A 27,306-nucleotide genomic window follows, 5' to 3' on the forward strand; every position below is an offset into this window, starting at 1 on the left:
GACATGCGTTTTTCTGGATATTTTTGTTGTTATTCTGTCTCTCACTGTTCAAATAAACCTACCATTAAAATTATAGACTGATCCTTTCTTTGTCAGTGGGCAAACGTACAAAATCAGCAGGGGATCAAATACTTTTCCCCCCCACTGTACTGACTGGTTTTCTGATCCACGCCCCTACCTTTTTTTTAAAGGTATCTGTGACCAACAGATGCACATCTGTATTACCAGTCATGTGAAATCCATAGATTTTAATTTTTTATTTAACTAGACAAGTCAGTTAAGAACAAATTGTTTTTTACAATGACAGCCTACCCCGGCCAAACCCTAACCCAGACGACGCTGGGCCAATTGTGCGCCGCCCTATGGGACTCCCAATCACGGCCGGTTGTGATACAGCCTGAAATCGATCCAGGGTCTGTAGTGACGCCTCTAGCACTGAGATGCAGTGCCTTAGACCGCTGCATCACTCGGGAGCCCAAGGGCCTAATGAATTTATTTAAAATGACTGATTTCCTTATGAAATGTAAAATCTTTTAAATTGTTGCGTTTAGATTTTTGTTCAGTGTAGTTAGTAGTAGCCTATCCTACCACCCTCAAGCTCAATTGTAGTCTGTTGCACCATGATAACAGGAGAAGTATAAAGCAGTTTACATATATTAAATAATAGAGAAGACAGGAAGTGCTTCACAACAATTGGAGCAGTTAAAAATCTATTTGTGTTCATCTAACAGCCATGAAGTTATGAGCTATGAAACTGGAACACATAATAATATATATGGAAGAAAACTATATGGCTTATCATTATGGTATATGCTGTCTTTGTCCTAAAGGCCTTTACGAAGGAAGCTCGTTTTGTATCAGATAATAAGGCTGTTGATGTTCAAAAGTGTGTTTCTGGATTCTTATAGGGAACATACAAAGTCAACAGGATAAAGAGGACAGGATTACCTTGTGGACTTTACCTCAGAGAAGCACTAGAGAGGAAGGACACAACCTGAACAACATCAACACTGTAAAACACACTCATCCTCACTCACTCTCTGGAGGTTGTCTGGAAAGTCATTGAGTGTGAACCTCCCTTAGACCTAGTCAATCAGTCTGTATTATATTCCACATTCAAACATAATCATTAAGTGTGTCCACTTCCACACTAGGAAGTAATAATTGAGTGTGTACTCCGTCCCTTAGACATAGTCGTTGAGTCTGTAGCCACTGCTGGACACTGAGGTGCGTGAGGGAGTGCGGTTGCCATTCAGCGCGGCAGGGGGATAGTAGGGGGGTGCTGGGGTGTTTAAAGTGCTGAAGACAGGGGGAGGAGGAGGGTGGTGATGACGAGGTATATGGAGGGGGAGGGCGTTCCCGGGCCGCCCCTCACAGTTCCAACAGAGCACCGCCCCTCCCATCAGACTTAGACAGGCCGAGACATAGCCCAAATACACTGCCATGCCAATCTCATACTTCATACCTGCAACACATAGTGACATTTGTTGTTATTTATCTGAACAGACAATTATAAGCAAAAGCTGAGTTATAATACAATACAAGTAAATAAAGCAGGACTGTTAGAAATAATAGTACCTTCAGGTAGGATGGGGTTGTAGAAGTCGAGGATGACATCATTGGTTGTCCAGCAGACAGTGATAAGGCAGAGCATGCCTGCAGACAGAAAGCAGACCCCTCCACTGATGGCCAGGACGTGCTTGGTGGGGGAGCGTCGGGCACAGCGGGTACACTTCATCCCTGTAGAGGACACCAGGACCGCCAGGGTGGAGGTCAGACAGGATAGCACCATCAACGCCCGCGCTACCTAGAGGGAGGGAGCAAGGTCGAGGGAGGAGGGAGGAGAAAGGAATTTAGTATCATAATGGCTGTTGCTCAAATGAATCCATTCAATGAATCAATCAATTAACAAATCAATCAACCAATCATTCCTACTTGCAGGTCAGGTGGCAAAGCCAGCATTGAGCGATGTACTTCACACTGGTAGATGCCCGTGCTGTGCCACACACACTCCATCCAGAGCCCCTTCATGTATGCAGTGGCTGTGATGATGTTAGAGCCCACATATGACGTCCGCCGCCAGTGGGGGAGCACTGTAGCAACTACACTACCCACAAGCCCCAACAGACCCAGGAAGAAGCCCAAGAGCTGGACCACCATGTTGGCCATTTCTGCAACATCTGCTGATGGAGAACTACACACACAGAACTTAAAACAAAACTAGCTCACACACTGCACTGCTACACCCAAGACAACACACACAGAACCACACACACAGAGCCACACACACAACCACACAATAATCCCTTTGAGACGTGAGTTTAGTATCCTATTATTCTCGTCTTTAGCTCTGGTTCCCAGCTGTACAGTTGAAACTCCAGTGGGTCTAGAGTCAGTCACAGTGTTGAAGCCATCCCGCAGTGATGGTCTCTTTTGGGCTCAGGGGTTGTGGTTTCGCTGGCTTCAGTGTTGTCTCCGGAGCTCTGTGCAGTGACTTCAGTCTCTGGGGCTAGGCTTCAGTGTTGTCTCCGGAGCTCTGTGCAGTGACTTCAGTCTCTGGGGCTAGGCTTCAGTGTTGTCTCCGGCGCTCTGTGCAGTGACTTCAGTCTCTGGGACTAGGCTTCAGTGTTGTCTCCGGAGCTCTGTGCAGTGACTTCAGTCTCTGGGGCTAGGCTTCAGTGTTGTCTCCGGCGCTCTGTGCAGTGACTTCAGTCTCTGGGACTAGGCTTCAGTGTTGTCTCCGGCGCTCTGTGCCGTGACTTCAGTCTCTGGGGCTAGGCTTCAGTGTTGTCTCCGGCGCTCTGTGCCGTGACTTCAGTCTCTGGGGCTAGGCTTCAGTGTTGTCTCCGGAGCTCTGTGCAGTGACTTCAGTCTCTGGGGCTAGGCTTCAGTGTTGTCTCCGGAGCTCTGTGCAGTGACTTCAGTCTCTGGGGCTAGGCTTCAGTGTTGTCTCCGGAGCTCTGTGCAGTGACTTCAGTCTCTGGGGCTAGGCTTCAGTGTTGTCTCCGGAGCTCTGTGCAGTGACTTCAGTCTCTGGGGCTAGGCTTCAGTGTTGTCTCCGGAGCTCTGTGCAGTGACTTCAGTCTCTGGGGCTAGGCTTCAGTGTTGTCTCCGGAGCTCTGTGCAGTGACTTCAGTCTCTGGGGCTAGGCTTCAGTTGTTGTCTTTGGAGTTGTTTTAAACAATAGCTGTGGCTTCCACATGCTCTCCAGAGCTCTCGCTGACAGGGCCTTCTACTGACGCTTCTGTCCCTGGTCTTGTTGGCTGAGCCTGCGACTAATATCTTATTCGTTCAGCTCCACCTGTTGATTGTAGTCCTCTGGGCTCAGCTAACTAGTCTCTCTTTGGCTGTGACTGTCCCCCTGCCCCTGTGGAGAACACATATGATTAAACATTCACAGAAACCAACACTCAGCTGAGTTGAACGTTACAAACCACTAACTTCTGAATGAGACTGAGAGACTTTTTTATAACCCCTTGTTTAGAAACACTGAAACGACTTAATGAGAAGCATTCAGCTGGTCCATAATAAATAATGGATTTCACCATGTACAATAAAACTCATTTAATTATAGGCTAATCATACTGTTTGGAATTTTATCACTGTGAATATGTAACATGCAGTTGGAAAATAGAACTCTACAAAAGTGGTAACTGTGGTTCATTTACAGACAGATGTGTAATTTAGTCACAAGCTTCATCAAATCATTTGCATGTAGCTCAGTTTGTTGAGCATGGTGCTTGTAATGCCAGGATAGTGGGTTTGATTCCTGGAACCACCCATATGTTAAATGTATACACACATGACTCTAAGTTGCTTTGGATAAAAGAGTCTGCTAAATGGCATATATATATTGTACCTGCTAATTTTATTTAACCACAGGACGCAATTATTTTAATATGCTTTTGTATGAATACTGCACGGCAAGTTTGATTCAATTGAGATTCTTGGAATGGCCTCTGAGGTGCAGATACTGTAGTTTAGACGTTTAAGTATCGGGAACCCAAGGGTAGTTAAGCATTGACTTTCACTCACTCTGTTTCCCCCTGTCCTCTCCTTCATCTTATGTAACTTACTTTGGAAAACAACTTTTATTTTGATTTGAAGAATGCAGACAGGAGAGGGCTATGGATCTAGTGAACAGTATAACATACATTGCCACACCCACTATTGTTGTTTACAACAAATGCCAGTAATATTACATGTCACAGCAAAGTTGATTGTGTCATAAAGCATAAAGTAATAAAACATTATTATCTGAAGAAGTGGAGGAGAGAGGGGGCGTTGTCGGTACGCAAAAAAAGGTGCTATGTAGAATCTAAAGTTCTTCGGCTATCCCCATAGTAGAAACCTTTGAATAACCCTTTTTGGTTCAAGGTAGAATCTTTTGGTTCCAAGTAGAAGCTTTTTGGGTTCCATGTAGAATCCTTTCCTTTCTACATGGAACCCAAAAACGGTGCTCCTTTGGGGATAGCCGAAGAACCCTTTTGGAAACTTTTTTTCAAAGAGTGTAGATAATGTGTGGAAGCTTCTGCCAAATGGGATCAGAGTCCTGATATGATTCTACTGCTGCCATTGGGTCACACACACGCACACGCACACGCACACGCACACGCACACGCACACACACACACACACACAAACTCTGGACAGTGATAGACAGGAGGCCTGCAGGCTCCAGACATGGCTGATCCAAAATAGAATGAACACCTCAGAACTGAACCACATGCCGTTGCTATTCTGCTCTATACATATAGGCCTATCATTTAGACTACTACAGTTCTCCTTTGCCTCATTCAGAGGGATTAAAGTTGATGTCAATACTATGATGTTTCACTTTCTACTCCACTTTCCAGTTTTCATTCATCTACCACCAATCTTGAAACAAAACCGTCACCATTATACTATTTCTATACTCTATCAAAGCACAGCAGTTCCATTCCTCACTGGGACACTGGGAACAGAATGCTCTTTGTGTTTAATGATTGATTCTGTAAGGGAGGAGACACACACACAATAGAACAACAGATGAACATGTTGTTGGCTACTGCTCACGTGAGTTCAAACTTTACTTTTCCGTGCACATAGCACATATTATACAAAGCTACAAAATAAGAACCCCAACAAAGTGATTTACTCAACACATACACCCTCCTCTTTCCTTCTTACCTGTGACATGCATATCCAGCAGGGTGCTGTCCAATGCTGCAGAAGGCGGGAAGCGGCTGGCAGTCTATGCTTACGTGTTCTATGCAGATTCACAGACCCATGTTATAAAGCATTTATATGACTCTATAGTTAACAGGCTTGTCAATGCTGCACGCCATAACCCAGACCAGACCAGCTCTCTGTCTGCTTGCTCTCTCTTGCTCTCTCTTTCCCTCTATCACCAGTGTTGCCTCTGCTTCAGTGTCCAAGTGGGGGCAGTGTATGGGTATGTGTGTGTTCTTATTGTCCTGTCAGGGAGGTGACAACCGTCTGTCAGTAATGTGACACAGTGTGGCTCGGTCTGGTGTAGCTTACTTCATCTCTATCAGGGTTAGATGCGAACATAGTTCCTGCCCCAGGGGAAGAGGGAGGGCATCATCACACTGCATGGTCCTCCTCCTCCTCACCAGTCAATATGGGGATCTGTCAACAACAAACAGGAAGATGTAAACAACAGATCAAAATTAAAAATGTTTGATGACAGTGCAGTATCTAATCTTAGAGTATTTCAAGAAGACAATAGCAGATAATGACGGTATTATAAATGATCATGCCTTAGCTGGTCATTACTGAGACGTGGTTAAGGAAGAGTGTTTTGAATACTGATGTTAACCTTTCTGGTTATAAGGTTTTTCGGCAAAACAGATCTTCCAAAGGTGGTGGAGTGGCAATCTTTACCAAGAATCACCTTCAGTGCTCGGTTGTCTCCACCAAGTCTGTTCCCAAACAATTTGATCTGCTGGTTTTAAGCATTAAACTTTCAAATAGCTCTTCGTTGACTGTTGCTGGGTGTTATCATCCTCCATCAGCACCGGCCTGTACCCTACCTGCCCTAAGCTCTCTCCTAGCCCCTTACACTAAGTCTGAATTTGTCCTGCTAGGTGATCTAAACTGGGACATGCTTAAACCACCTGACAAAGTCCTAAAGCAATGGGACTCCCTAAATATTTCTCAGATTATCACCAAGCCCACAAGGTATGACTCCAAACACCCAGGAAAGGCTACTCTCCTCGATGTTATCCTCACAAATAATCCTGATAGGTATCAGTCTAGTGTTTTCAGTAATGACCTTAGTGATCACTGTTTTACAGCCTGTGTTCGTAATGGCTGCTCAGGGAAATGACCTGTCCTGATTTGTCATAGACGCTTGCTAAAAAACTTTAATGAGCAAGCCTTCCTTCATGAACTGGCCTCTGAAAATTTTACATTTCATTTACATTTACGTCATTTAGCAGACGCTCTTATCCAGAGCGACTTACAAATTGGTGCATTCACCTTATGATATCCAGTGGAACAACCACTTTACAACAGTACATCTATATCTTTTTTGGGGGGGAGAGTGGGGTGGGTTAGAAGGATTACTTAATCCTATCCCAGGTATTCCTTAAAGAGGTGGGGTTTCAGGTGTCTCCGGAAGGTGGTGATTGACTCCGCTGTCCTGGCATCGTGAGGGAGCTTGTTCCACCATTGGGGTGCCAGAGCAGCGAACAGTTTTGACTGGGCTGAGCGGGAACTGTGCTTCCGCAGAGGTAGGGAGGCGAGCAGGCCAGAGGTGGATGAACGCAGTGCCCTTGTTTGGGTGTAGGGACTGATCAGAGCCTGAAGGTACGGAGGTGCCGTTCCCCTCACAGCTCCGTAGGCAAGCGCCATGGTCTTGTAGCAGATGCGAGCTTCAACTGGAAGCCAGTGGAGTGTGCGGAGGAGCGGGGTGACGTGAGAGAACTTGGGAAGGTTGAACACCAGACGGGCTGCGGCGTTCTGGATGAGTTGTAGGGGTTTGATGGCACAGGCAGGGAGCCCCGCCAACAGCGAGTTGCAGTAATCCAGACGGGAGATGACAAGTGCCTGGATTAGGACCTGCGCCGCTTCCTGTGTGAGGCAGGGTCGTACTCTGCGAATGTTGTAGAGCATGAACCTACAGGATCGGGTCACCGCCTTGATGTTAGCGGAGAACGACAGGGTGTTGTCCAGGGTCACGCCAAGGCTCTTAGCACTCTGGGAGGATGACACAATGGAGTTGTCAACCGTGATGGCGAGATCATGGAATGGGCAGTCCTACCCCGGGAGGAAGAGCAGCTCCGTCTTGCCGAGGTTCAGCTTGAGGTGGTGATCCGTCATCCACACTGATAAAATGGTATAGAATCAGCTTGATCCCCTCTGTCGAAGACGCTTGGAACTTCTTTTTTTATATTTTCAGTGGTATTGTTAACAAACACTCCCCCATAAAGAAAATAAGAATTAAAAACAGGTTCAGCCCCTGGTTCGACCGTGAACTTGCAAAGTTACTCCACCACAAGAATTGCATTTGGCGAAAGACTCGGCACACGCATACTCAGGCTGACTGGCTATCGTTCAAGCAAATGAGAAATAAGTGCACTCAAGCTATCCGGAAGGCCAAAGTTAGTTACTTTAAGGAGCAGTTCTGGAAAACGGTTAAAGACCTGGAGAATAAACCCTCCTCCTCACAGCTGCCCATGTCCCATAATGTTGATGATGTGGTTGTTACTGACAAGAAGCACATGGCTGAGCTCTTTAATCACCACTTCATTAAGTCAGGATTCTTACTTGACTCAGCCATGCCTCCTTGCCCGTCCAACATTTCCTCATCTCCCACCCCTTCTAATGCGACTATCACCGATGCTTCTCCCTCTTTTTCCCATGCCCCGCTACAAAGTTTCTCCCTGCAGGCAGTCACTGAGTCCGAGGTGCTAAAGGAGCTCCTTGAACTTGACCCCAAAAAAACATCTTGGTCATATGGTTTAGACCCTTTCTTCTTTAAGGTTGCTGCCCCTATCATCGCAAGGCCTATCTCTAACCTTTTTAACCTGTCTTTCCTTTCTGGGGAGGTTCCCATTGCTTGGAAGACAGCCACAGTTCGTCCTTTATTTAAAGGGGGAGATCAAGCTTATACTAACTGTTATATGCCTGTTTCTATTTTGCCCTGTTTATTTGAAGTGTTGGAAAAACTTGTCAATAATCAACTGACTGGCTTTCTTGATGTCTATATTATTCTCTTGTATGCAATCTGGTTTCTGCTCAGGTCATGGATGTGTCACTTAAAGGTCCTCAATGATGTCATCATTGCCCTTGATTCTAAGAAATATTGTGCTGCTATTTTTATTGACTTGGCCAAAGCTTTTGATATGGTAGACCATTCCATTCTCGTGGGCTGGCTAAGGAATATTGGTGTCGTTGAGGGGTCTTTAGCCTGGTTTGCTAACTACCTCTCTCAAAGAGTGCAGTGTATAAAGTCAGACAATCTGCTGTCTCAGCCACTATCTGTCACCAAGGGAGTACCCCAAGGCTCAAACCTAGGCCCCACGCTCTTCTCAATTTACATCAACAACATAGCTCAGGCAGTAGGAAGCTCTCTCATCCATTTATATGCAGATGACACAGTCTTATACTCAGCTGGCTCCTCCCCAGATTTTGTGTTAAATGCTCTACAACAAAGCTTTCTTAGTGTCCAACAAGCTTTCTCTACCCTTAATTAACCTTTTTCTGAACACCTCCAAAACAAAGGTCATGTAGTTTGGTAAGAAGAATGCCCCTCTTCCCACAGGTGTTATTACTACCTCTGAGGGTTTAGAGCTTGAGGTAGTCACCTCATACAAGTACTTGGGAGTATGGCTAGACGGTGCACTGTCCTTCTCTCAGCACATATCAAAGCTGCAGGCTAAAGTTAAATCTAGACTTGGTTTCCTCTATCGTAATCGCTCCTCTTTCACCCCAGCTACCAAACTAACCCTGATTCAGATGACCATCCTACCCATGCTAGATTACGGAGACATAAATGTATAGATCGGAAGGTAAGGGTGCTCTCGAGCGGCTAGATGTTCTTTACCATTCGGCCATCAGATTCGTCACCAATGCTCTTTATAGGACACATCTCTGCACTCTATACTCCTCTGTAAACTGGTCATCTCTGTATACCCGTCGCAAGACCCACTGGTTGATGCTTATTTATAAAACCCTCTTAGGCCTCACTCCCTCCTATCTGAGATATCTACTGCAACCCTCATTCTCCACATACACCACCCGTTCTGCCAGTCACATTCTGTTAAAGGTCCCCAAAGCACACACATCCCTGCGTCACTCCTTATTTCAGTTCATTGAAGCTAGCGACTGGAACGAGCTGCAACAAACACTCAAACTGGACAGTTTTATCTTAATCTCTTCATTCAAAGACTCAAATCACGGACACTCTTACTTACAGTTGTGTCTGCTTTGTGTGATGTATTGTTGTCTCTACCTTCTTGACCTTTGTGCTGTTGACTGCCCAATAATTTTTGTACCATGTATTTTTTCTGCTACCATGTTGTGTTGCTACCATGTTGCTGTCATGTTGTGTTTCTACCATGCTGTGTTGTCATGTGTTGCTGCCTTGTTATGTTGTTGTCTTAGGTCTCTCTTTATGTAGTGTTGTGTCTCTCTTGTTGTGATGTGTGTTTTGTCCTATATTTATATTGTATTTTTTTTATTTTTTTTAAATCTCAGGCCCTGTCCCCGCTGGAGGCCTTTTGCCTTTTCATTGTAAATAAGAATTTGTTCTTAAATGACTTGCCTAGTTAAATAAATGTTAAATAAATAAATAAAAAGCTCTTATCATGGGACAACAGAGTGACACATAAGTACAGTACCTGATATACAGGAGATCCCATGTGGTGTGAGCTCATCCAAATCTGCTGGTTGCTCTTGATCTGGTCAGTGATAGACAGTCTGCCACTGTATTCTTAGTCCCATTCACTACATTTGTGTCTACTGAGGCTATAGAAGACAGGCACACAAGGCTATATTCCCAATCTGGCTGTCATTCCTCCACACAGTAGCCTAACAGTAGCTTTTCTAGCAGCCTAGTGCAGCCCATCCTGCCCTGTGTCAGTCTCTTTTATAGGATTATGTGTCCTGTGTACTTCCTCCAGAGGGAGATCCCATATGAATACCGAGGACTTAATAGCCTTAGGGGAAGCGCAGTAATCCTCCATGCATTAGAGAGCTGTGCTGGGCCACAACTCAAGGAAAGGCTAGTAACTATTGGGCCTCTGTCTGTAATTAGGTGTTTATTATCTGCTTCTAGGACAACAAATATGACATTTATATTTGATTGATCATTGTAAGCACCTGTTGAATGCAGATAAGGCCTAAACTTTTCACATTCTAATAGCTTTATTCATAGGCTACTGTTACAGTAGATCTAAAAACTGCATTTCAAGAAATCTGCTCATGTCATGTTAGACTAATCATTAGACTAGCCTACATGAGAGGGATGGGGATCATAGGCAAATGTATCATACATCGCACGTTTACATGACAGTACAAAAGTACATCTGAGAGTCAGGACAAAAACATTCAGAAAATGTTGATGGAAGGGATGGTTATTTTTTCGCGCGAGATGAGTATTTCGCGGCAGAACTGTTTCACTCGCGAGGGGTCGCCAAAAACCAGCAAGTCTGTCTGTAGTCCTACCTCAGCCTCAGGAAACGTTTCTTCTCAGCAGCTAGCTAGCTAAAATATTCACTTTATAGTCTATGATAAAAAGAAAGGAATAAGTCTGAGGACAGCTCACAAGTTTACTCAGTGTATGCTATTGTTGGAGTCGCCAAAAGCTAAAGGTAAAGCCAGGCAAATGACAGCTAACGTTAGCTAGTTACAGTAAGTAGTTCACTCTTAAAGTTGACAGCTGTCTTTGATGTTGTTCTCTTTGGAAATGAATCAGTTATTCTTGCCAAATTTCTAGTTTATCCTCGGGTCAATAGCGGCCGGACAGTTTTGTGGCGATGGCGGCAGTCACCAGGAAATTCACCATGACCCAGAAGTTCCACCGCCGGTCCCGTCGCCAGCCCTATCCGGTGAGAACCATCACGACCCGGAGTCAGGGCATGGCCAGTGGCTGCTTCTTCGAGAGGCTTCCTGCAGAGGTCTTTGACATGGTCCTGGACAGACTCTCTGGTAGGTCTAACTAGCTAACTGGTTTAAATACAATGAATGAATGAATGAATGAATGAATGAATGAATGAATGAATGAATGAATGAATGGAGGAAGGGAGAGAAGGAAAGGAAGGCTGGTGGGCCTGTCAATGTGTATCGTTGATTGTCATTGACCTAATGACTGTCTTTCCAGTCATGTCTTCTACTAGGCTAGCCAGCTATGTGTCCGTGTGTGTGTGTGTGTGTGTGTGTGTGTGTGTGATTTGACCCACATGCCTCTGTGTGTTACAGTGCTTGAGATCAGTGTGTTCAGCATGGTGTCCAAGGCCATCAATCGCTACATTGTGAATCACATCTCTACTCAGACCTGGAGGAACAGAATGATCCTACAGAAGCTCCAGCACTGCTCCTCTCCCTCCTCTCCGTCTCCCAAAGAGGACCCCGCCACCCTGGGACACTACAAAGCGCTGGGTAGGTAGTAGGTACAGCCTATAGGCAGGAATATGAAGTCAAACACAGCACTTTTCATAATACACTCTAGGCTACCTCAAGAGAACTGTGTCTAGAAGTGCTTTTTAGTCATGTAAGTGTTATGTCATTCTTTATTCATTCAGGGTTGAGGAACAGATGTAGTCATGGTGTCACCTTGTTGTTTGTTTCTGCTTGTTGTCTCAGGGTTGTTGTTCAAGAGGTGTACCCTGTTGCTACCTACAAAGGACAGGTTGAAGTTTATATATAGCAAGTTCTCCCAGGTAAGACAGAGAAAGGTGAGGGAGATAGATAAGGTTATGGAAATTAATAATAAGGATATTTAGCAACATTGTTAAATTACTGTAGTAATCATGAGTTGTTACACATAAAAAAGAAAAAAGAACCAGTTAATCATTATAACACAGGTTGTGAAATATAAAAGATTTTACCTAGTTACAGTTCATATGAGGAAATCAGTTTATTAAAATAAATAAATAAAAATCAAATCAAATGTTATTCATCACATGCGCCAAATACAACAGGTCTACGTAGACCTTACAGTGAAATGCTTACTTACAAGCCCTTAACCAACAATGCAGTTTTAAGAAAATACCCCCCAAAAAGTAAGAGATAAGAATAACAAATAATTAAAAAGCAGCAGTAAATAACAATAGTGGGGCTGTATACAGGGGGTACCGGTGTTGAGGTAATTGAGGTAGTATGTACATGTAGGTAGAGTTATTAAAGTGACTATGCATAGATAATAACAGAGAGTAGCAGCGGCGCAGAAGGGGAGGGGGCAATGCAAATAGTCTGGGTAGCTATTTGACTAGCTGTTCAGGAGTCTTATGGCTTGGGGGTAGAAGCTGTTTAGAAGCCTCTTGGACCTAGACTTGGCACTCCGGTACCGCTTGCCATGTGGTAGCAGAGAGAACAGTATATGACTAGGGTGGCTGGAGTCTTAGGGCCTTCCTCTGACACCGCCTGGTATATAGGAAGCTTGGCCGTACGCACTACCGTCTGTAGTGCCTTGTGGTCGGAGGCCGAGCAGTTACCATACCAGGCAGTGATGCAACCCGTCAGGATGCTCTCTGGTGCAGCTGTAAAACCTTTTGAGGATCTGAGGACCAATTCCAAATCTTTTCAGTCTCCTGAGGGGGAAAAGGTTATGTCGTGCCCTCTTCTCGACTGTCTTGGTGTGCTTGGACCATGTTAGTTTGTTGGTGATGTGGACGCCAAGGAACTTGAAGCTCTTAACCTGCTCCACTACAGCCCCATCGATGAGAATGAGGGAGTGCTCGGACCTCCTTTATCCTGTAGTCCACAATCATCTATTTTGTCTTGATCACGTTGAGGGAGAGGTTGTTGTCCTTGCACCACACGGTCAGTTCTCTGACCTCCTCCCTATAGGCTGTCTCATCGTTGTCGGTGATCAGGCCTACCACTGTTGTGTCATCTGCAAACTTAATGATGGTGTTGGAGTTGTGCCTGGCCATGCAGTCATGAGTGAACATGGAGTACAGGAGGGGACTGAGCACGCACCCCTGAGGGGCCCCAGTGTCGAGGATCAGTGTGGCTGATGGGTTGTTACCTACCCTTCCACCTGGGGGCGGCCCGTAAGAAAGTTCAGGATTAGGCCCTAATCTATGGATTTCACATGACTGGGCAGTGGTGCCGCCATGGGTGGGCCTTGGACGGCATAGGCCCACCCACTTGGCAGCCAGGCCCACCCACTGGGACCACTGGGAAGCCAGGCCCTGCCAATTAGAATGAGTTTTTCCCCACATAATGGCTTTATTAAAGACAGAAATACTCCTCACATTTTAAAGTAGCCTTTTATTGTCCCCAGCACAAGGCCTTTGAAACATTTCAGGGATTTTTTATTTCAGCTCATGAAACATGGCACCAACACTTTACATGTTGCGTTTATATTTTTGTTCAGTGTTGTAAGGCCTACATACTGTAGATTAGTGTTTCAACCCTGTTCCTGGAGAGCTATCCTCCTGTAGTAGGTTTTCAATCCAACCACAGGTGTAACTAACCTGATTCAGCTAATCAACCAGCTAGTTATTAGAATCAGGTTTGCTAGATTATGGTTGGAGCAAAAACCTACAGGACGGCAGCTCTCCAGGAACAGGGTTGGAGAGACCGGTTGTAGATGTCCATAGACTTACATAGACCGCTTGTCTCTCCCTGCCTCTCAGGTCCCGTGCTTCATGATGGAGCAGTGCACTGCCTCAACAGGCTGCCCTTTCTTCTCCAGCTACGGAGTTTTCTTGCAGGTGAGACCCTAAAGTAGTTTCAAAAGAAAAATACCTATGAAACACACAAGACAAAACAAGGTTAAACAAGGATATGTAACAGATCATTGCTGTTTGACTTACAGACGTTGATTGCGGGCTGGGATGAGCTGGAGTGTCACCGGGTCTTCAACTTCCTGTGCGACTTCACAAACCTTCCCCGGAAGATTGAGTTGGTCGTCACTGGAAAGCCAGGTGTGTGTCTGTCCCTAATTCAGAGAGAGAGGGTGTGAGGAGGAAAGAGAGAGAGAGAGTGTAATGTTTTCCATCTGTGTCTAGGAGCATGTCAGCGGTTGGAGCTGCAGATCCGTGGGTTCTGTCGTCAGGTTCTGTTGGAGCCGTGGAGCAGCCGTAGAGACACTCTGTTCTGGCTCACCAGGATCCTCCAGTCCTGGCCCATAGTCTCACAGGCCAGGCTACTGTTCATACTCTACGGACCACGGCTGCCTGACGGTTAGTATGCAGTGAGTTTGCGCGTGTGTGTACATCCTCCAACCCTGGCCCATGGTAGAGTCTGTGTGTGTGTGTGTGTGTGTGTGTGTGTGTGTGTGTGTGTGTGTGTGTGTGTGTGTGTGTGTGTGTGTGTGTGTGTGTGTGTGTGTGTGTGTGGTGTGTGTGTGTGTGTGTGTGTGTGTGTGTGTGTGTGTATTAACAGTCTGTATTTTTTCCAGGTTCTCTGGGCTGGCAGGAGCAGTTGGGTGCAGGAGTAGCCCAGTGTTCTCTGTGGGACTTGGCCAAGGCTGTGATCCTGCTCCACAGTGACCTGGAGGCTAGAGACTGGACCACTGACACCGTACTGGCCATACTGGAGGAACTCACAGGTACACATACTTTAACCTTTTACTGTAGTGGGCTAAATCACGGTCACACAGAGTGATTCTTGGTAGCCTTTGAAACAAAGTATTTACCTCACGCACATGGTCATGGGCTTACAAAAAAGAAGACACCTGTACCATGTCAGATATAGAGCTGAGTTTGCATCCAAATATTACACTTTATATACATCACAGTAGACTGAAATATAACAAAACTGTTTGACATAGAAACACTGGATTTTCATAGTTTAAAAAATAATCTTTATTAATTATGAAATAAATAATCTTTATTAATTATGAAATTATGAAAAATATGAATAATATTCCACCCGTGAGGCGAAAGAGGGCACTTTTCGTCGTTGACTGCACGAAAGGGCTACCATATCTTAACACACACACACATACACACACCTTTATTCAGGTGCACACAGCGTCTTCGTTGTGCTCATCACATCTCTCTGGTCTCCCCAGTGCTCCCCCAGGCGTGGCATGTAGAGAGCGTGGCCAGGCTGTTGATCCTGTGTGGGAACAGTCTGTGTTACAGTATTCTGGCTAGCAAGGCTCTCAACGGACGCCTCTTTGAGATCTCACGACTCCTCGTCTACCTCATACTGGTCAGTACACATCTGTGTGTGTGAGATGGATGGCTATTCAAATCAAATAAAATATACACATATTTAGCAGATGTTATTGCGGGTGTAGCGAAATGCTTGTGTGTTATAGGTATGTTTCATATGTGTGTATTGTAGGTGTGTGAGAAGGACGGCTACTGTATGAACTGGTCGGTGAGGATGGTGCAGCAGGTGTGCCAGGTGTTCTTGTCGCCGTCAGACAGGTGGTCGTTCATCCAGAGCGTTGAGAACATGTTCTCAGAGGTTACCATGGAGATGTACGAGGTTGTCATGGCAGGTGAGGACATGGCAGGGCAGGTGGTTCACTATGTTTGGTCCCAGATAGCCATATGGCCTTTGTGTGTACTGTCAGTAATCTCCCTCTCTTTCAGGTAACCGTCATGAGGACATGGAGACCTTCCAGAGCCTCCTGAATGCCAGCGCTCACTTCCACACTGAGATAGTCTACATGTTCCTCAAGAAGGATTGAGGAAAGAGAAAGGAAAGTGAGTGGATAAGAGATAGAAGAACAGGAGAGAGTAGGGACACTTTCAGGGAAATGATCTGAAGGTTTGTGTTTGAGCAGAAAGAGGGATATAAAAGGAGTGAAGTTAGCCCAAGATAGGGAAAATTAAGGGTTTCTTCTCCCTTTGTCAACAGTATTCACATCATTACACTTTTATACTTTTGTTATAGAGCTTATTTGTACTTTTGTAAATTAACTGCTTTAAAATATTGGTATCCAGTAAAGGAGTATTTAATTATATTTATAGATTTATTAACATAAGTTTGCAACTATTTATTAGGATTTCATAAAGGTGTTCAACTTGTACAGTGTAACGGTTATGATGCATTGATTGTACTTGATGCTTCTGTGTTGATGGAAGCTGAAACTCATCTGTTTTTGCATAAATTATTAAAATGGCCTTTGGGGTCTGCAGTGTTGATTCACTATTATCTCCTCTCACTATGTGAGATCAATAAACATAAAGATCCAGCAAATAGAAAGATAAATTGTCACCCCCTTTGATGAAAAGGAAGAGACTACAAATCAAGAAAATATCAAGCCTTTTAATTGTTTTCATTAAAACATCCCAATATATAGGAATATATTTAGCACTGACTGGTGTAATAAACTCAGCAAAAAAAGAAACATCCCTTTTTCAGGACCCTGTCTTTCAAAGATAATTCGTAAAAATCCAAATAACTTCACAGATCTTCATTGTAAAGGGTTTAAACACTGTTTCCCATGCTTTTTCAATGACCCATGAACAATTAATGAACATGCACCTGTGGAAGGGTCATTAAGACACTAACAGCTTACAGACAGTAGGCAATTAAGGTCACAGTTATGAAAACTTAGGACACTAAAGAGGCCTTTCTACTGACTCTGAAAAACACCAAATGAAAGATGCCTGCTCATCTGCGTGAACGTGTCTTAGGCATGCTGCAAGGAGGCATGAGGACTGCAGATGTGGCCAGGGCAATAAATTGCAATGTCCGTACTATGAGACGCCTAAGACAGTGCTACAGAGAGACAGGATGGACAGCAGATCGCCCTCGCAGTGACAGACCACGTGTAACAACACCTGCACAGGATCTGTACATCCGAACATCACACTTGCGGGACAAGTACAGGATGGCAACAACTGCCCGAGTTACACCAGGAATGCACAATCCCTCCATCAGTGCTCAGACTGTCTGCAATAGGCTGAGAGAGGCTGGACTGAGGGCTTGTGGGCCTGTTGTAAGGCAGATCCTCACCGGCAACAACGTCGCCTATGGGCACAAACCCACCGTCGCTGGACCAGACAGGACTGGCAAAAAGTGCTCTTCACTGACGAGATGTGGTTTTGTCTCACCAGGGGTGATGGTCAGATTCACATTTATCGTCGAAGGAATGAGCGTTACACCGAGGCCTGTACTCTGGAGTGGGATCGATTTGGAGGTGGAGGGTCTGTCATGGTCTGGGGCGGTGTGTCACAGCATCATCGGACTGAGCTTGTTGTCATTGCAGGCAATCTCAATGCTGTGCGTTACAGGGAAGATATCCTCCTCCCTCATGTGGTTCCCTTCCTGCAGGCTCATCCTGACATGACCCTCCAGCATAACAATGCTGATTGTCTGCAAGACAGGAATGTCAGTATTCTGTCATGGCCAGCGAAGAGCCCAATCTCAATCCTATTGAGCGCGTCTGGGACCTCGGAGGGTGAGGGCTAGGGCCATTCCCCCCAGAAATGTCTGGGAACATGCAGGTGCCTTGGTGGAAGAGTGGGGTAACATCTCACAGCAAGACCTGGCAAATCTGGTGCAGTCCATGAGGAGGAGATGCACTGCAGTACTTAATGCATCTGGTGGCCACACCAGATACTGACTGTTACTTTTGATTTTGACCCCCCCCTTTATTCAGGGACACATTATTCAATTTCTGTTGGTCACATGTCTGTGGAACTTGTTCAGTTTATGTCTCAGTTGTTGAATCTTGTTATGTTCATACAAATATTTACACATGTTAAGTTTGCTGAAAATAAACGCAGTTGAGTGAGAGGACGTTTCTTTTTTTGCTGAGTTTATGTCTGAAAAACAGTCACAGCACATTAAATGGCATAAAAAAACAAGTATTAAGTGCAGCTCAGAAATGCAGAGGGTAAAAATGTTACAACAGAATACATGAATCATATCTTTCCACATTCAGACAGCACAGTTACACACCACGTGCAGTAACACTGAATAACACTCAAACAATCTCAGAGGGTGGTCTCTACACTGCAACAAGCTGTTCAGCAACACTTCACATCAACACTTTACATCAATATCATACAGTAGGCATCATGACAGAGTAACAAATAGAAAGAGTGATTCCTTGCACTGTATTAATAGTGACATCAGATAACCAATGACACGCCCGGTTGGAGGAGCCATGTTGTAGTCACTGAGGCCTCTCTCTTCTCGCCATCACGATCCTTCAGCATAAACATTTCATCCATTTTATTTAATCAAGTCTTCATTGTTTTGATATGATCTGTTTATAAAGATATGGACATTTCATGAGATTAAAGTTACAACGAACAGCCTGAACAATAAGACCTGAAGGTCCACAAAACACCTAGAACAGTACGGCACTAGAGAGTTAAGAATAGGGGAGTTTAATCATCATTACCCATACGTCAACATTATACCTGTTAGAACCACATAACTACAGTGTTTAAGACTAAATACAGGCTCCCCTGTTCCTAACTTATCAACAACATCCATCTGTACTTCACCAAGTCCACCACAGTGACATAAACTAATGTGAGTTCACATGATACTTACTGTGCAATTTGCTCTATGGGTAATGTGGAACAAAACAGAAGAATTCACTATTGGTGTCAAAATTACATTAGAAAAAAGTAATTTCACACACACACACACACACACACACACACACACACACACACACACACACACACACACACACACACACACACACACACACACACACAGTACTGTACCTTGTAGCCAGTCCACCCCCTCCAGTAGACCCTCTCCTTTTACAGCATTACTGGCACTAAAACAGATGGACAGAAGCTAGTAACCTATCCCAATATCACTGTATGTGTCTGTACCTTCTTTTGTGTGTGTGTGTGTGTGTGTGTGTGTGTGTGACTAGGATAGAGTTGTGTCTTACCATATATGCCAGGGTTTGTCCTTGATGTTTTCCAGACAGAGCAGCTGAGAGACTTTGACTAAAGACATGGCTTCTCTCAGGTCACTCTTATTAGCAAAGAACAGCACTGGCAACCTCCTACTGCAGATGTCTGGAGGGAGCAGGAATACAGGAGAACAGGTGAAAAAACTGTTGGCTGTCTGTCTGTCTGTCTGTCTGTCTGTCTGTCTGTCTGTCTGTCTGTCTGTCTGTCTGTCTGTCTGTCTGTCTGTCTGTCCCCCTCTTCCTTTCTCTGTCTCTCGCTCTCATTCTCTGACCTTGGTGATTGAGAAGAGTATCCAGCTCCTCTTTGGCAACGACCATTCGTAATTTATCTCCGCTATCGATGACAAATATGATGGCGTGACTCTCTCTGTGGACACCACAACAGAAAATGATGTAATCAACAAGAAACAGGGATAAACAACACTGAATCTGATCTCTACATCACTAATAATTACTACTTGGAGACGGGGGTAGAGTTGTGTAACCATTAAAACTGCTCTACAGGCAATACTTGATTACTCTAAGATGTCCTATCGCATAATGCAGTTGTAGATAAACATTGCCGGTGTAAAGTCTTACTTGTAGTAATGTTCCCATAGGTTTCTGTATCTGCTCTGACCAGACATGTCAAACACTGTGAAGGACAAACTTTGTAGAGACACAACATACATGTTACGCATCAACATACACAATAGAATAAGTATCAAATAATATAATTCTTATTACTTTCATCTGGTTCACTAAATTAAACAAAGTTTACGTAAGAAGTAAATTACTACCTTGAACTCTTAAATTTTTCTATGTTGAAGCCAATAGTTGGGACAATGTCTTGTGTCTGGGTCTGTAATACACACACAGACAGAGACACAGACAAGCACGCACGCACACGCACCCATACACACACAATAACAAACACAGACAAAAAAAAACTAACTTAACTTTGTCAAAATAAATGGTAAAATAGGGTGAAATAGGCTATACTGACCTTTACCTGACTAACATGTTTCCAGTCGTCTGAGAGTGGGCCAAATAAGCTTTGCTGAAAACAAGCAATCGGTGGATGATTGCAGTGCAATCGATGCGATGACACACAGCTCTTATAAATAAGCAACATCTCTATGTCTCAGCTAACTCTCAAGATATAAAACTCCGTCTCTTTCCACTGACCGGCCCGCGCGCGGCTACAGTAGGACATCACATCAACAGGTTACAATTTAGAGCGCAATCAGATACATCAGTCAATGGCCTACAGTAGGCCTATATTATAGTTGGGCCATGTCATTGGACTTACATTACTGGGTTTCAGTTGATTGATGATGGTAGTTTTCCCGCTGTTGTCCAGTCCCAAACACAACACGTTCACTTCTTTCTTCTTCAGCCCCAGCCATCCCGACAGTTTGTCTAACAGGCCCATGTGTCCCACTTAAAACATTTGATCCTAAGGTTAAATGTATTTGGTACAGGCTACCTACTCCCTCGAGAAATCGTCGAAAGTGTATACCATTTCTCGTCGCAATTTAGTGTAACATATTAAAATAGAATGTTGCGTGGATATAAGGACAAGGTAACAGCAGCAGGTTGGCTGTCCTGGCTTGGAATAAGCCTATTAGAGTGAATTAATGCTCTTGAACCTCCTCGTGACCTGCCTCGCAATACGGAGTGATTCTGAGATGGACATGAGATAATGTTAATTTCATGCTCATTACATACTTACAGGAGCCAAATTACAGTCATGCGTTATTCTTTACAGTGCACTGTAATAGCCATATACTTGGTGCTTTTGGAATTTTCATTTTAATTTTGTTCAAACAATATAGTATTAGCCTATACACAAAAAAACTAGTTGATTTAATATGAATAAATTAACAAACATAATGACAATAGCAGAACAGGACTTTTCCCCTTTGCTTCATCCATAGTTGATAAATTACTCACAGGTAGGTAGTAAACAACAGTAACAACAGTAGTAAACAAATCCTTCACCTCAGCACTAATACTGCACGGTCCAACAGCGCCATCGGCTGGCCAGTATTAACAAGTTCACCTGAAATAAATCCTTCAAACACTTGTGGACACGGGTGGTAATTATTTTATAAGGCTGGTAAATAATAGCAACTGCTCTCTGGTTGGTAATTGTACTTTAAGATTGATGCTGATTTTTTTTTACCCACTTGGAAATCCACAAGGTTGATTTGATTGTGGAAAAATCTTTATAAATCGATGCTTTATAAAGCAATGACTGTTCTACAAAAATTATAACAAACTTTCCATGTTTTTGATTTGATAAAGGCTACTAATTAGACACTAGCCTTTGAGGCACCTATTTATCCTTATCAGCCTTTATTATATACCAGCCTGGGAGGCAACTAGTTATCCTTATCAGCCTGCAAGGCACCTATTTATCCTTACCAGCCTAGGGGGAGCCTTTATTATATACCAGCCTGGGAGGCAACTAGTTATCCTTATCAGCCTGCAAGGCACCTATTTATCCTTACCAGCCTAGGGGGAGCCTTTATTATATACCAGCCTGGGAGGCAACTAGTTATCCTTATCAGCCTGCAAGGCACCTATTTATCCTTACTAGGACTGCAAAATGACTGGAACTTTCTAAAGAAGTTTTCTTGAAATCCCGGTTGGAGGATTCTAGAATGAGGGAATAAGCAGGAAATCCGGAATCCTCCAACCAGGATTTCTGGAAAACCAGAAAGTTTATTGAAAGTTCCCAGAATTTTGCAACCCTAATCCTTTCCAGCATAGGAGGTACCTATTTATCCTTACCAGCCTGGGAGGAGCCTTTATTATACACCAGCCTAGGAGGAACCTATTTTTCCTTACCAGCCTGGGAGGAGCCTTTATTATACACCAGCCTAGGAGGAACCTATTTTTCCTTACAAGCCTGGGAGGAGCCTTTATTATACACCAGCCTAGGAGGAACCTATTTTTCCTTACAAGCCTGGGAGGAGCCTTTATTATACACCAGCCTGAGAGGAACCTATTTATCCTTACCAGCCTGGGAGGAGCCTTTATTATACACCAGCCTAGGAGTAACCTATTTTTCCTTACCAGCCTGGGAGGAGCCTTTATTATACACCAGCCTGAGAGGAACCTATTTATCCTTACCAGCCTGGGAGGAGCCTTTATTATACACCAGCCTAGGAGTAACCTATTTTTCCTTACCAGCCTGGGAGGAGCTTTTATTATACACCAGCCTAGGAGGAACCTATTTTTCCTTACCAGCCTAGGAGGAACCTATTTTTCCTTACCAGCCTGGGAGGAGCCTTTATTATACACCAGCCTGAGAGGAACCTATTCATCCTTACCAGCCTGCGATTGTGTTAGTTAGATGAATATGCAGCTTGCTATATTAGCTCATTGCTCTAGAGAAAATAGCTAGCTAAGCAGTTAGTAAAAGTAGTTGCTGTACTTGCTGCATTAGGTATTTAGCTTAAAAACATTAGCTAAATAGCCAGCAACAAGCTAGCAAGTTAAGTTAGCTCCTTTAAAAAGGTAACTAACCAGCAAAGCAGTTTAGCAAATCTACAGTGTATGTCAGCCTTTATAATTTGGAAATAGTCTAGCCATTTCAGTGTTTTATAGGTTAGTCAGTAGTATATGTTTTCTTTCAGTGTTTTTGGATGCCATGTGCTTACCTTTTTTATGCGCTAGCTGTGAATGTCACTGTGGAAAATGGTTATTCTTGCTGGAGCGGGCTTGCACGTTTGCTACTGTATTTGAATTTGATTGGCTGATGTGGAAGAATGGGCATAGTTGCTTAAACAAGGGCTGCCTCACAGGCTACTTTGAGGGCAAAAAAAGTACCTTATGCCACTGGCGGACACAATACTTTCATGGGGAGTCATAGTTTGATGGAACAGTACCGGGGGAGGCATCATCTAATAGAACAGTTCCATTAAACAATGCATCAGAACACACTTTACATACAATGAAACAGTCAGTAATAAAAATACTACTTCTAACCACCAGAACTGTTCACCTTTATTTGCAAATAAATATCCACTTTAAACTGCCTCTTACAGTGTGCAAGATCTACCACGTCTCTCTGGAAATGATAGAAAAATAAAATACAAGAATTATAAGTATACTTGTACTTTGTACAAAAGAGCATTCTCCCGTTGCTCAGCAGTAAGACATGCTAAACAGCCTGATCTAATCTCTCCTTCCAGGAGGAGGGAAGCGTGTGTGTGTGTCCTCCCCTCTGAGGGACACCTGAACGCTCTGTCTGTGAACACCTGCTGGACAGGTGAGCTCCATTTAGAAGTTGTTCCGAACCACAGATCTAGGATCAGCTTAGCGTACCTCAATTCTTACCTCAACCATTAGGGGGTAAAATATCAAACTGACGTTAGATCAGTGTCTGGGGGCAAATTCCTCCTACTCTGTATAGCAGTGAAGGCTGGTTGGAGGAGTTATAGGGGGACTGGTGTAACAGTTTGGCTTCCGTCCCTCTCCTCACCCCAACCTGGACTTGAACCAGGGACCCTCTGCACACATCAACAACTGACACCCAAGAAGCATCGTTACCCATCGTGTTTAGTTGAAGTTAGAGTAGCAAGGGGAACAACTACTTCAGGTCTCAGAGCGAGTGACGTCACCCGATTAAAACACTATTAGCGCGCACCACCGCTAACTAACTAGCCATTTCACATCGGTTACACTGGCTCATTGTAATGGTTGGAATTGAATTCTGGAATGGAGTGAAACGTGGTTCCAATTATGTTTGATAGGGTTCCATTGATTCCATTCCAGTGAGCCCGTCCTCCTATAGCTCCTCCCACCAGCCTCTACTGCCGTACAGGCTCCTCAGGTACACTTCTGCTCCAGAACATACTGCATACTGTATTGTAGGTGTGTGTGTGTGACCAACTGGGTTTGAACCTGGGTCATCTGTGCTCCACAAGACTATGTTAGCCTGCCGAGTTAAAGCCTAAGCATTAGCTAATGCAAGTCTTCAAGTTTCAGGCATATGTTTTCGTGGTTCACCGAACCACCTGCGTTAGTGTGGATCTGGAGAGGCTCATGGGTTATTATAATGCTGTTGAGGGCCTTCTAGAGACTAAGAGATATTACTCTGGTGCTGCTGTCTCTATGTGTCTGTCAACCTGCAGAACATACCTCTGTCTCTCTCTATCTTGGAATACACGTGAGTCTTGACCACAAAAACATATAATGAAACCAACTACTGTATGCCCAACAGCCTTGAGTTCCCCTCATACTATATACTGTAACAAAAAAAATCCAACAACTTCCATAAGTCTTTAGCATTGCACGACTGCCCTGTGTAGTTGGCATGTTAGCATGTTACACAGTCTGTTGAGGTTTGCTGACAATCTGTTCTCAATGTCTGTAGGTCCATAAGAGAGTATCATTTATTTATTTCTCTTATCTTAGTTACTGAGACGACTGCATATATTGCTGATTTCGATAAAATGGTAAATAAAGAGATAACATCCAGATTTACTAGGGCGCTCACATACAGGACTGCACATATATAAATATTAGTTTAGGATTATAATCGATAAATTGTCTATACACTTAAAACATTCAGAAATCCTCTGCACTTCAAAAACTGTCTCTTCGTTTTCTTCAAGTATTAGCATACCCAGATACTCTGGAGAGGTTAAATAATGCAACAAGAATACCTTATGATGACGCTTACTTATCAAACTCCAAAATAATTCACATCATATTATTTAAGGACAATCCTTTTGATTGCTCATCTGTTAGCAGCTATATCATGGTCACAAAAACATGGAGAGAAAATGTACATTCTCAAATCTACAGCTCTACTGTATAATAAGTACTGATGCTGCAACAAGGCATACATTCCCCAGGGGGAGCCAGGGACAGTGTGTCTCTCAGAGTCCTGTCTCTGCTGTTCTGTCTCTGGCTGAAGCAGGTTCAGGTGTACAAAACAGTCTGGCTTTATTGAGGTTCTGCATCGAGGTCCAAATGTGTGGTAGTCTGTCTGAGAGAGGCCTCCAGGCTGAGACGGTCTGTCTGTCTGTCTGAGGGGTGAAGACTGAGGCACAGGCTGTGGCTGTCTGTCCGTCTGTCTGTCTGTCCGTTCTAAGGTCTCATACATGGAAGCCCTTCTCCTGTTGGTGTAGTAGCTGCAGTCGGAGGGTCTGTATGCTGCTGACGATCCTCCTCTGGTGGCCAATCAACACCACCCCGATCCTCCGCACGTCTCTAGGGGGGAGAGAAGACACACACACACACACACACACACACACACACACACACACACACACACACACACACACACACCACACACACGGCAGACACACACACACACACACACGGCAGACACACACACACACACACACACACAGACACAGACACACACACACACACACACACACACACACACACACACACACACACACACACACACACGGCAGACACACACACACACACACACACACACACACACACACACACACACACACACACACACACACACACACACACACACACACACACACACACGGCAGACACACATGAGCACACACACACACACACACACACACACACACACACACACACACACACACACACACACACACACACACACACACACACACACACACACACACACACACACACACGGCAGACACACATGAGCACACACACACACACACAAAATCGGTTAAGGGAAATTGTTGGGTTAACTTAAGGTAAGGAAGGATAAGATTGGGAGGCAGTGTCAGAGTAATGTTTAGTTGAAGTTAGAGTAACATCAGAGTAATGTTTAGTTGAAGTTAGAGTAACATCAGAGTAATGTTTAGTTGAAGTTAGAGTAACATCAGAGTAATGTTTAGTTGAAGTTAGAGTAACATCAGAGTGATGTTTAGTTGAAGTTAGAGTAACATCAGAGTAATGTTTAGTTGAAGTTAGAGTAACATCAGAGTGATGTTTAGTTGAAGTTAGAGTAACATCAGAGTAATGTTTAGTTGAAGTTAGAGTAACATCAGAGTAATGTTTAGTTGAAGTTAGAGTAACATCAGAGTGATGTTTAGTTGAAGTTAGAGTAACATCAGAGTAATGTTTAGTTGAAGTTAGAGTAACATCAGAGTAATGTTTAGTTGAAGTTAGAGTAACATCAGAGTGATGTTTAGTTGAAGTTAGAGTAACATCAGAGTAATGTTTAGTTGAAGTTAGAGTAACGTTAGGGTAATGTTTAGTTGAAGTTAGAGTAACTTTAGGGTAATGTTTAGTTGAAGTTAGAGTAACTTTAGGGTAATGTTTGAGATAGTGAACAGTCCTCCACTCACTCAATGCTCATCTGGGCCACAGAGTCCAGTGTGCTGAATCCTGCTGCCACAAAGCTGCTCTTGTATTGGCTCATCTTGATGGAATCCAACCAATCCCCGATGGAGATGAACATGGGGTAGTCCACCACCTCTCCTGGGGACTCTGCTAGACTGACAGATGGATCAAACAAAATAGAATATAATAAGAACTAAAAACTTTCACTAGCAAGTGAAATTAGTGCCATCAGTAGCTCTGGATAAGAGCGTCTGTTAAATGAAATGAATGGAATTGTACCCCTGTATATCTTCCACCAGGGCCAGCAGGCTGCTGGGGTTCCTGATCAGCTTATCCAGGAAGGAGACCACGTCAGTGAACTTGGGCCTCTGGCTCCTCTCCTTCTGCCAGCAGTGTAGCATCAGCTGGTGTAGAACCACGGGGCAGCCCATAGGAGCAGGGAGGCGGTAGCCCTCCTCTATGGACAGGATCACCTAGGGGTGGATGAAGGGAGAGAGTCAGTACACACACTTTTCGCTTCATGTCATCCAGCCATTATGTCTCTACAACGCCAGTATTATCTGAGCTACAGTAAGCATGTCTCAAAGGTGTGTTAGAGGGACTGTGGGAATATAACAGCCCCTTCAGCTAGCCTGTAGCCTTGATGTCTTCTCTGAGCCCTGACGGGTGAGGCAGGATGGGGCTGAGGGGTGAGGAGGGAGTGAGGAAGGGGTGAGGAGGCAGAGGCAGCAGAAGTCAAGGATTGGCGGTGGCGTTTGTCTTGGAAAGCACTTCTAAGCAATTCCCCAGCATCACAAATCCCCATGAAGCTAGGGGCTGTGTGTGTATGCCATGTGAGGTGCTGATGGGGATTACCAAGGAGCTTTCACACTCCACAGGGAGACGGGACGAATCCCCTCCATCTATCCCCCAATTGACCTGAGACCGTGAGGTCACTCAGACAGGGTCTGAATCCACAACTTTTAAACCCCTCCGTTGGCCAGTGGCTC

At 44.3% G+C, this 27,306-nt stretch overlaps 4 protein-coding genes across 4 annotated transcripts in view; 1 reads left to right on the plus strand and 3 right to left on the minus strand.

Moving 5' to 3' along the window:
- Positions 1-246: 246 nt before the first annotated feature.
- Positions 247-5,418, minus strand: LOC106586543 (claudin-14-like). Its single transcript, XM_014173955.3, has 4 exons — positions 5,170-5,418; positions 1,936-3,367; positions 1,579-1,807; positions 247-1,465 (listed from the first exon to the last, which is right to left on the minus strand). The coding sequence occupies exons 2-4, from the start codon at positions 2,167-2,169 to the stop codon at positions 1,185-1,187; spliced, it is 744 nt and encodes a 247-aa protein (XP_014029430.1). The 5' UTR covers positions 2,170-3,367; positions 5,170-5,418; the 3' UTR covers positions 247-1,184.
- A 5,205-nt stretch (positions 5,419-10,623) lies between these two features.
- Positions 10,624-16,285, plus strand: LOC106586537 (F-box only protein 47). Its single transcript, XM_014173941.3, has 11 exons — positions 10,624-10,820; positions 10,946-11,157; positions 11,428-11,607; positions 11,812-11,888; positions 13,812-13,889; positions 13,994-14,102; positions 14,187-14,360; positions 14,579-14,728; positions 15,194-15,336; positions 15,472-15,631; positions 15,726-16,285. The coding sequence occupies exons 2-11, from the start codon at positions 10,986-10,988 to the stop codon at positions 15,821-15,823; spliced, it is 1,341 nt and encodes a 446-aa protein (XP_014029416.1). The 5' UTR covers positions 10,624-10,820; positions 10,946-10,985; the 3' UTR covers positions 15,824-16,285.
- Positions 16,286-16,384: 99 nt separating this feature from the next.
- Positions 16,385-20,783, minus strand: LOC106586542 (ADP-ribosylation factor-like protein 6). Its single transcript, XM_082969097.1, has 8 exons — positions 20,319-20,783; positions 20,019-20,066; positions 19,807-19,868; positions 19,607-19,675; positions 19,300-19,394; positions 19,004-19,133; positions 18,828-18,883; positions 16,385-18,355 (listed from the first exon to the last, which is right to left on the minus strand). The coding sequence occupies exons 1-8, from the start codon at positions 20,439-20,441 to the stop codon at positions 18,330-18,332; spliced, it is 609 nt and encodes a 202-aa protein (XP_082825223.1). The 5' UTR covers positions 20,442-20,783; the 3' UTR covers positions 16,385-18,329.
- Positions 20,784-24,396: 3,613 nt separating this feature from the next.
- The window catches only part of LOC106586540 (ephrin type-A receptor 6), a 255,977-nt gene continuing 253,067 nt past the window's right edge, over positions 24,397-27,306 (minus strand). Inside the window, exons 16-18 of the mRNA XM_045707380.2 lie at positions 26,597-26,790; positions 26,323-26,472; positions 24,397-25,237 (exon numbers count right to left, since the gene is read on the minus strand). Of these exons, the coding sequence (XP_045563336.1) occupies positions 25,123-25,237; positions 26,323-26,472; positions 26,597-26,790 (459 nt within the window). The 3' untranslated portion in view covers positions 24,397-25,122. The remainder of the gene's footprint in view (positions 25,238-26,322; positions 26,473-26,596; positions 26,791-27,306) is intronic.

Source organism: Salmo salar, chromosome 25 (genome assembly GCF_965601325.2).
Source record: "Salmo salar chromosome 25, fSalSal1, whole genome shotgun sequence".
Classification (NCBI taxonomy): domain Eukaryota; kingdom Metazoa; phylum Chordata; class Actinopteri; order Salmoniformes; family Salmonidae; genus Salmo; species Salmo salar.

Bases quoted from the DNA above. Each gene is read 5' to 3' on its own strand.
- LOC106586542 (XM_082969097.1), bottom strand. From the start codon at position 20,441: ATGGGCCTGTTAGACAAACTGTCGGGATGGCTGGGGCTGAAGAAGAAA. The intron at 19,869-20,018 runs GTAAAGGTCAGT...TGTGTATTACAG, and splicing joins ACTGGAAACATGTTAGTCAG to ACCCAGACACAAGACATTGT. The intron at 19,395-19,606 runs GTAAGACTTTAC...TGGTGTCCACAG, and splicing joins CTATGGGAACATTACTACAA to AGAGAGTCACGCCATCATAT.
- LOC106586537 (XM_014173941.3), top strand. From the start codon at position 10,986: ATGGCGGCAGTCACCAGGAAATTCACCATGACCCAGAAGTTCCACCGC. The intron at 11,608-11,811 runs GTAGGTAGTAGG...TTGTTGTCTCAG, and splicing joins GGGACACTACAAAGCGCTGG to GGTTGTTGTTCAAGAGGTGT. The intron at 15,632-15,725 runs GTGAGGACATGG...CCTCTCTTTCAG, and splicing joins GTACGAGGTTGTCATGGCAG to GTAACCGTCATGAGGACATG.
- LOC106586543 (XM_014173955.3), bottom strand. From the start codon at position 2,169: ATGGCCAACATGGTGGTCCAGCTCTTGGGCTTCTTCCTGGGTCTGTTG. The intron at 1,808-1,935 runs GTAGGAATGATT...CCCTCCCTCTAG, and splicing joins CTTTGCCACCTGACCTGCAA to GTAGCGCGGGCGTTGATGGT. The intron at 1,466-1,578 runs GTACTATTATTT...TATGTGTTGCAG, and splicing joins CAACCCCATCCTACCTGAAG to GTATGAAGTATGAGATTGGC.